The sequence below is a fragment of the Haliotis rubra genome, unplaced genomic scaffold, assembly GCF_003918875.1.
Source record: "Haliotis rubra isolate DU_JTF1 unplaced genomic scaffold, ASM391887v1 Scf1387, whole genome shotgun sequence".
Taxonomy (NCBI): domain Eukaryota; kingdom Metazoa; phylum Mollusca; class Gastropoda; order Lepetellida; family Haliotidae; genus Haliotis; species Haliotis rubra.
In genome coordinates this window covers 177,503-186,939 of record NW_025765322.1, presented here as the reverse complement: position 1 = coordinate 186,939, position 9,437 = coordinate 177,503, and the positions used below count along the sequence as shown (strand labels likewise).

The 9,437-nt window shown below is 44.4% G+C and overlaps 1 protein-coding gene across 1 annotated transcript; it reads left to right on the top strand.

Moving 5' to 3' along the window:
- Window positions 1–5,822: 5,822 nt before the first annotated feature.
- On the top strand, window positions 5,823–6,527 carry LOC124268513 (uncharacterized protein F54H12.2-like). The gene has a single exon (XM_046703495.1). The coding sequence runs from the start codon at window positions 5,823–5,825 to the stop codon at window positions 6,525–6,527; it is 705 nt and encodes a 234-aa protein (XP_046559451.1).
- Window positions 6,528–9,437: the final 2,910 nt, after the last annotated feature.

The window sequence follows — 9,437 nt, the reverse complement described above, 5'->3', positions numbered from 1 at the left end:
GCATTATGACCCCTTCAAGATGCAGGTGCATCATGACCCCTCAATGCATTCCTCCAGCGTGCTATCTCAGTGGCAGCTGCTAGGGTTTCTGACGTCAGCTCAAGCCCCAACTACCAGAGGGTAGCTTCAGCTTCAGCCGTGCTAGACGAGCAGAATGTTGTCCTTCATGTCGGCTCATCATTGTTCCTCGCGAAATCCCTCACGTGTCGGGGGGGCTAACTTTCTTCATCATCAGACGGCCGGGCTATGGTCGTCCGCAGAACGGGACTTGCACATCATTGAACTCAAGTTCTTGGTTCTTCTCGCCATTCGATATTGGGCGATGGACTTCGGGGGTCTTCCCTGCTGATTCAGACAGACAACTCAACGGTCGTCTGGTACATCAACCATCTCGGGTTGACAGGTTTGGCGAACCTTCTTCAGGTGGCGCATCAGTTCTTCCATCTAATCGACTCCCTCCCTATCGATGCCCAAGCCAGACACATTCACGGAGTCAGGAATGTCATCCCAGATGCGCTGTCCTGCTCTGATCGGCCGTCTCCCACAGAGTGGCAATTAAACCTACAGACCTTTCAGGAACTGGTCTTCCCGTTATCAAGGCACCAAGTCGAACTATCCTCCACGCGGTTCAACCTTTAGCTCCAGAAGTTTGTCTCGCTGATACCAGACCAACCAGCAGGGGATCTCGATGCTTTGGCGATTTTGTGGGAAGGGCTCAATGCTTACGCTTGCGATCAACTCGGTCCTGGGTACAACCACAAGCTCTAAAGTTTCGATGGTTCCTCAGCTTCAGTTTTTACTCCGGTCTTTCAAGTTGACCGATCAGTCTAAGACGTTTAGATCTCCTGCATTGGATTTATCTGTGGTGCTGCGTCATTTGGCCTTGGCGAACTATGAACCCTTAGCTCAGAAGGACTTTGAGAAGATCTCCTTCAAGACCGTTTTCCTTGTAACCTTGGCTACAGCTGCTCGGATTTCTGAACAGAGTCCAGTTCGAACGGGAGAGTCTTCCTTTGTCTCCGTTGGGATTTCGTAGCAAGAATCAGTTGCCAGGACAACCCGATCGTACTTTTACCATCCCACTGTTGTCCACGACCCTTGGGCCGCATAACAATGAAGAACTGCAGCTTTGCCCTGTTAGGGATTTGTAGATTTTTCTTGCTGCTTCTAAAGATCACTGCCGTCTCCGCAAGCGGCGCTTCATTCCGTTGTCCTCAACATCCAGGGCGGAAGAGTCTCGCACCACATTATCCTTCTGAATGAGAGCCACCATCCTACGGGCTTACAACTTCATTTGGTCACCAGCCCCGACAGCTTACAATCCACATGAGACACAGGCGTTAGCATCTACGATGGCTCTGCATAGTAACTGCTCTCTCCACGCCATTACGGAAGGACTCAGTCTTCTCCTTCCACTACCTTTGGGACCTCTCAGTCAAGGACGTCCACGGCCTGTACCTTGTTTCTCGCAAACAGTTGTTTCAAGCCCAACAAAGCAGATAGGGGACGGTCCCATGCAGTTGCTGCTTCCCTTTATTTTCCGGAATATAAGTCTGAACTTGATGTCTGCCTTATGTTTTGATTGCCTATGGGTTAGAACTACTTCATTTAGTTTTATACTAAGACACCTCGGTGGTTGGACGAATCTGCAGCACGATTCTGTATCACAATGTGGAAGGGTTCGACATTTCACGTTTCCTGACAGTAGTGGTAAGCAGGCCTTTTGCAGGACATTTTCCAATGGAGATTAACATAGGATTTACTACCCCCAACAAGTCGAGACAAATCACGCGAAATAATTGCACAATAACTATACAATATTTGTATACATATATATCACCTTGGGAACGTCATTAATCACTGTAGGTTTCAAATCGCTTTTGTAATCACCCCCACTAACGCATTGGGGTACAACCGCGAGTCACTAACACATTGGGGTGTTTTCAGTGCTATTGACACCCGTTCCCAGGGTGACATGTATACAAATATTGTATAGCTGTTGTGCAATTATTCACGACTATTATCCAGATGGTGTTCCCCATTCACAACCACGAGTCACTAACACATTGGGAGGTTACAACGAAATGATGTCTGAATATTGTGGTATTGTCACCTACTGTGAGTAATGACGTTCCCAGGGTGATATGTATACAAAATATTGTATAGCTGTTGTGTCAATTATTCACGGCTATTATCCAGTTGGGGTTTCCCAATCACAACCATGAGTCACTTACACATTTGGGAGGGTACAACAAAGGTTTGAATATTTGTGGAGTGTGGTGTGTATATCACCACACACAGACAACGATATACGGGGATGAAATAGAATTATAATAACATCACCAACACCGCATTAAACAAACTTCAATCACCACCCACGTTCTACGCAAAGTACGAACATATACCACATCCACGAAATGGATTCGGTTCTTATTGCGCGAATACTACATCATCTATTGACGTTGGCCTATGCCCACACCATTTTCCAAGACTTGAAATCAACGTCACGTGAATCAGTCGGGCAAGCACTAGTCTCTATAGACGAAGAATCCGTTATGACCAAGTGGAGAGACTACATAAGTATCATCCCTAGTCTGCGCGCCACATCACCGTTGTATTATTTAAAATATGAATGCAGGGACTATCGCGATACGGTTTTTAAAACAGATCATTGGCAAGAAGAGCTTTATCATTGTGTGTTGAGGGTGAAGAGGAGGAACACACCATCCGTGGGGGTGAAGGAGAAGGTGTATGGCTCACCAGATATTAGCTCGTAGGTATTATGACCCCAAGGAACCAGGTGCCTTTGGAGGATATCAAAAGTTTGAACAGACTTTGAAAAGAAAGGACCCCCACATCAAGTTGCAACGTGTGAGGAAGTGGCTTAACAAGCAAGACGCGCATACCCTCCACAAAGCTCCATGTAGAAGATTCAAGAGAAATAGAGTTATAGTCAGCGGAGTCGGGGTACAAGCAGACGCTGACTTATGCGATGTGTCAAACATAGCGCGTAGCAACGAGGGTGTAAAATACCTGCTTATTATCATTGACTGTTTTTCCAGATTTGTATGGATCAAACCAATAAAAAACAAATCATCGGAAAAGATATGGGGTCGAGGGTGCCGTTCACGCTGAGGACGGATAAAGGCATGGAGTTCCGAAATAATGCTGTGAAAAAAGTTCAGAGTCAGTTTCATGTTAAACACTTTGTTACACAAAATGATGATATTAAAGCCAACTATGCCGAACGTTTTATTAGAACATTGAGAACTATGCTATACAGATATTTCATGTACAAGAGGACGTATAGATACATGAACATTATACAGGACATTGTTTACAACTATAACCACCGTCCACACAGATCACTTCCCAACGGGAGAACTCCAGCCGATGTTAATCACACGAACGAAGTTCGCATATGGTTGGATACGTACGACAGTAAAAAATCAATGATTAAAACACCGTCCCACGTGAGGAGAGAGGTAAAACTGGAAACAAAATTACCACACGTTCAGAGATATGCGTTTAAGATTGGAGATCTAGTGCGACTATCCATGAGCAAGAGAGCCTTTGAAAAAGAGTACCAAGAGAAATGGACTCAAGAGGTCTTCAAAGTTGCGAGTCGACAGAGACGAGATGGCATTCCTATATACAGTGTTGAAGCTCTGCAGTCAGACCCAATCCAAGGTTCATTTTATCAATTCGAATTGAGCAAATTTAAAAACAACAACAAAGGAAACACTTTGGCATATAGAGAGTATTCTAAAATACAGAACAGTGAAGGGGGGAGGTAATAAGAAAGGCATCAAGCAAGCGCTTGTTAAATGGGTAGGTTTCCCAAAGAAATTCAATTTGTGGGTTGACGCGAAAGAGATCACATAAACCCGAGTCAACAACACATAACAAAAAAACCCCAACACAACGCCTGTATGAAGAAGTGAGTCACAAAGAAAGGATAACATATCACAATGAAGGACGAATGGATAGTTGCCCACAGCAACAATAGTGCTTTATACTTCCCAGACAACCAACCACATAGGTTTTCCCTATATCTTCAGCAACCTCTACAGTTGGACGGTCATTGGAGTGTTGCTTTGAAGGAATTTTATGCTAAACGCGCAAAAGGAAGGAGGAAGACCAAGGTAACAGATGACATGCTCTACATCTATTGCTCCATATGCGAACCAATCATTGTGGATGGTGAACGGCATCCACTTCTACGACGGGTAAAATCAACAACATATTCCACAACCACACAGTCGTGGAATATAAAAATAGATGATCCATATGATATTAGCATTCGACTCGTCAATGACACTATTCAACAGATCGACATATACATAACAGATGTGTGCGGCACTGCAGCCACATTCTTAACAGATGTGTCATCATTGACACTTCATTTGAGACGATACCCTTTTTTGGTTTAGTCATACCCTTCAACTAAAACGAAGAGAGGAGTCATGTCAGATAGTTTAATAGAAAACCAGGGAAAAGAAGATGAAAGCGATGATGGTATATACATTCCAAACATATCTAGGTGGCGAAAATACTATGATGACGTCGCTGAGGGAAGGAAGAGGAGCAATACCACAACAGTCCACCCCCTCAACACAATCAGGTTCAAACCTGCTTCTAGTATGATCACATTGGAACAAAGCCCAACATCACATGATTTATTGCCCCCTCCACTTACCTTTTCTACTACAAAGTCAACAACAGTCGTCACTGACAAGGAGGTCATGCCACAAAAGGACATAAGAATAGTAACCCCAAGTGAGCAGGTCGTAGATTAAGCAAAGGCAGAGATCAGACGACACCCCGAGTCAGTCTCTACAAGCGCAATGGACTTTATCAACAAAAAACGCGGACAACGTCGCGTAGGCAGTAGTGCAAGACGAACGCTCTCTGGGAAAGGGAGAAGTAGAAGAAGGAGGACAAACCACCTCACAAAGCGAACAACCACAGTGATAAACAAGAAGAAGAAGAGTAGGAACACAAGTGGGAAGAAGAAGAAGAAGAAGAACAAGAACAAGCTGAAGCGTGGATCCGGGAGAAAGAGAACCATTGAAGACATCTTTGGGTATTAACTGAAACCATTCTTCTCAACTCAAAAAAGACAAACCGAACAAACAACAAACCCTAGAGACGAGCATAACAAGTCATCGGATATGACGGCGCTAACAAACGATCCCAAGTTTTTCACCGAAACCCAACCTCCCGAATTATCCTTATTCGACCTACCACCAACACAAACAGCTGTTGAAAGGGTCCATCTACAAGATTGTCGCCCAGTATCACCTCTGTCTGCATCCGCACCCATCGAATTTCACATTAGTGGACAAAACGGGTTGGAATACATCGACCTCAGAAGGTCATCCCTGTATGTCAAATGTAAGATAACTCACGTGGACAACTCAGAGCTGGTTCGCAATGAAGAATGCGGTCCAATAAATCTCTTCTTGCATTCCCTTTTCGGACAAGTAGACGTGTGGTTGCAAGGTCGGTTGATTAACTCAACAACGAATCACTATCCTTACAAAGCCATCATTCAAACGCTTTTGAACACCAATTATAACGACAGCACAACAAAGAAGGGGGCGCAACTTTTTTCAAAGGACACTGCAGGAGAGTTAGATGAAACTAACCCAAATGGGAATAATTTGGGCATGTTCAGCAGGTATGAACTCACTTCCCAGAGTAAAACGTTCGACGTGTAGTCCCCCTTGATGCATGACCTCTTTCAGATGAAACGCTACATACTGAACCAAGTCGACGTGCAAGTGAAATTGTACAGATCCACTCCCCAATTCTTGCTCATGGCAACCAAAACGGACACTGCGTATGCTGTTCAAATCGATGACATCATCCTGAAGGTTATGAAAGTGTGTGTGAACCCAGGGGTCATATGGGGACACAATGAAGCGCTATCTAAGACACCAGCCAAATACCCCTATCGAAGAACGGAAGTTAAGATGTTTCCGATTGTCAATGGTCAAACCAGCTTCGCGTGGGATAACATATTCCAAGGCATTCGTCCAAACAAGATTGTAGCGGGGTTTGTCTCCTCCAAGGCTACGGGGATGGGTAACTACCAGAAGAATCCTTATAACTTTGCCAACTGGGACTTATCGCAGATAGTGTTGTTCTGCGATGGCACCATTGTCGGTGAGTCAGGTCCAATGAAACTGCGCTTTGGAGTGGCAACAGGGCGAAGCTACATCCCAGCCTACGTCAATCTATTCCACTCTACTGGATGTTGGATGATGGGTGATGGAGAAAGGGTTAATCGGGTGGACATTTCTCGGGATGAGTTCCATGGTGGCTACGGACTGTACGTCTTTTCATTGGATCCGGTGTTCGGTCAGAACAATGATGGAACATATCTATGCCTTCAAAAACAAGGAACTCTTAGACTTGAAACTCAGTTTGCAACACAGCTTCCCGAGACCATATCGTGCGTGGTTTATGGAGAATTCGACGACATTTTTCAAATAGAGAAAAGCAGGAACGTTGTCCTATAAGAGGAGAAGGAGTGCTGTGGTGAACGAAGTTATGAACACTCACCAACTGGAATGTATCATACAGTGCGACCCCATACTTAGACACCACGTTTTGGGTGTGTTCGCCCTGAATCATTTAACAAAAGACCTAGCGCAGCGTATGACAAGGAGGGAGGATTATCCATCTGCTATTACAGTTAATACAGAGAGAGCTCATGAGGATGGTCAACACTGGTTTGCTGTTTACGTAAATGAAGACAGACAGTATTGACATTTTTGATAGCCTTGGGTTCGATCGAGGAATAGTCCACAGACTTAAAGAGGTACAGGACTTTGTGGAAGATATAAATAACAATAACCGTCGTCATCATCGTCGTCATATCAGCAGAAGAGCCCTTGTTTGGAGTCACATCAGAGTGCAGAGTCTCTCGGGGAAAACCTGTGGACAATACGTTGTGTATTACCTCTTGTTTCGGTTGAGAGGGTGGCGTTTGAGAGAGATCATGCTTGAACAATTTTCCCTCAACAACTATACTGGAAACGATTGTTATGTTTATGAATATATAGCAAGGAGGTATCCGTTTTGTGTCAGTTCGCAGCAAACACCACTTCACTATCGTTGAATGTGAGGATAAGCTGTTTCTTCTTCTGCTATGTATACACAAGAGTCTAACCACTATACGAACAACAACATGGAAAGTGTTAACCATGCTACACTCCCCTTTCGAACACCCTACACAATCTTCATAAGCGGGGCAACTCAGTCTGGCAAAAGTTCGTTCGCGAAGAGACTTATAGATCACGCACACGCTATGTTTGACACAAGGTTGACAAAGATAATGTACTGTTACTCTATGTGGCAGCGGTTGTATGACAGCATCGAATCATCGACTTAAGGGGGCGAGGGAGTGAAGGTTGAATTTCATAAGGGTTTGCCAAAAGAAGAGGATATAATAGAATGGAGCAACAAGGAACACGAACACAACTTGTTGGTCATAGATGACCTTATTGAGGAAGTCTGTCGCAGTCCGAGCATGTGTAAACTATTCACAACAATGAGTCACCACTTAACCATTTCAGTTTGTGTTATCAGCCAAAACCTGTTTCCATCAACATGCTACGAGAAGTATGCCAGGACTTTTTCACTGAACTCACATTTCATTATTCTTTTTAAGAACCGAAGAGACGCATCGCAGGTGGCAACCATTGGTAGACAGATCCTCCCGGGGAAGGTGGCATTCTTTCTGGACGCGTATGAAAGAGCAACGGAACATAATCCATACGGTTATTTGTTGATAGATCTCTCACCCAAAGGAAGCAAGAAGTACCAGTTCAGAACTAATATATTCCCTGGTGAACTGGTAGATTCTTTGTGTGAGATTTGTCTGAATATGTTACGAGGAAATATCTCTTTATCTGAGGACTCTAAAACGAGACTCCGGAAGAAGAAAAAACAGTTACGCCTTATAGCAGACATGTCGGTGAGCAGAGTAAACACTAGGAAATTATTGGTGGGAATTAGAAAGGAGTTACCGGGTATCATTTCTTTGTTTGGGGAAGGAAGTTGCTCTCCCATCATAGCGAAAGAGGAAGGAGAAGTAGGTAGCGGTGAAGAAGAGGAAGAAGAAGAACTCCCTAGTGAGGGTGAGGAAGTCGCACACACAATAAAATAAGAGGAAATCATGTGCATGAGCTCAATCCGAGCCCAAGAACTGGTGCTCGTTCCAAAGAGGAAATACGAACTGCTGTTGAAACACCAACAAGGTGGTGAAGAACCTCATCATACTGGTTCTTCTTTATCCAGTAGTAGAGACACTGTAAACACAGGTGATAATGTTTACTCGTATATGTCACCAGATGAAGAATCCAACAAACTACAACACCACCGTCATGGTGATAATGATAGTCGTGATGATGAAGATGATGATGATGATGATGATGATGATGATGATGATGATGATGATGATGATGATGGTGAGTGAGTGAGTTTAGTTCTACGCCGCACTCAGCAATATTCCAGCTATATGGCGGCGGTCTGTAAATAATCGAGTCTGGACCAGACAATCCAGTGATCAACAGCATGAGCATCGATCTGCGCAATTGGGAACCGATGACATGTGTCAACCAAGTCAGCGAGCCTGACCACCCGATCCTGTTAGTCGCCTCTTACGACAAGAGAGTCGCCTTTTTATGGCAAGCACATGGGTTGCTGAAGACCTATTCTACCCCGGATCTTCACGGGTCTGATGATGATGATGATGATGATGATGATGATACACATATTGTTGACCCCCGACTGCGGGAGGTGTGGGGCGGGGGTGATGGAAAGCTAAAGAGGAAGAATCTCAAAAAGAAGAAACTGAGGAAAAGGATCCCCTCCATACATCGCTTGATTCGTTATTGATGATCTCCACACCACCTTGAACTTAATTGTGTTGTGGGGATGTTTGTTTTTTTATTCTCATCTATGCCTGTGTGTGTTTTTTCGTTGCCTCCGAATGTCACCTCCCACTTTGTGTCTACATGCGTGTTGTTAGAACTGCTCACCAGCTAAAACTATGGACCATGTATTTATGTGCTTAAGACTGTTATATATGTTATAGTATTTATGTGCTTTACTTGCCACCGGCTTTGTGTGTGCCTATACGAGTTTGTGTCTACATGCGTATTAGGAATGGTCGCCGGCTTTATGTATTTAAGACTGTGTGTTCTAGATATATAATATGTGTTTATTATTATGTTTTACAGATTAAAGATTGTATGCAGCAGAGAGGGTTCGGGTGATCCTGGCACAGTCAGGCTGGTAAGGCTCATCATCAGCTCAGGGCCCTTGCCCCCTCTACACGCAGCCCAGACAGCGAATGGGACTTCTCCCAGGAAACGCTGCCTAGTCGAACCCACCAAGAACTTTCCGGAGAATATGAAGGCTCC

What these genes read in the sequence shown, in the direction of transcription:
- LOC124268513 (XM_046703495.1), top strand. Translation starts at nt 5,823, where the DNA reads ATGGCAACCAAAACGGACACTGCGTATGCTGTTCAAATCGATGACATC.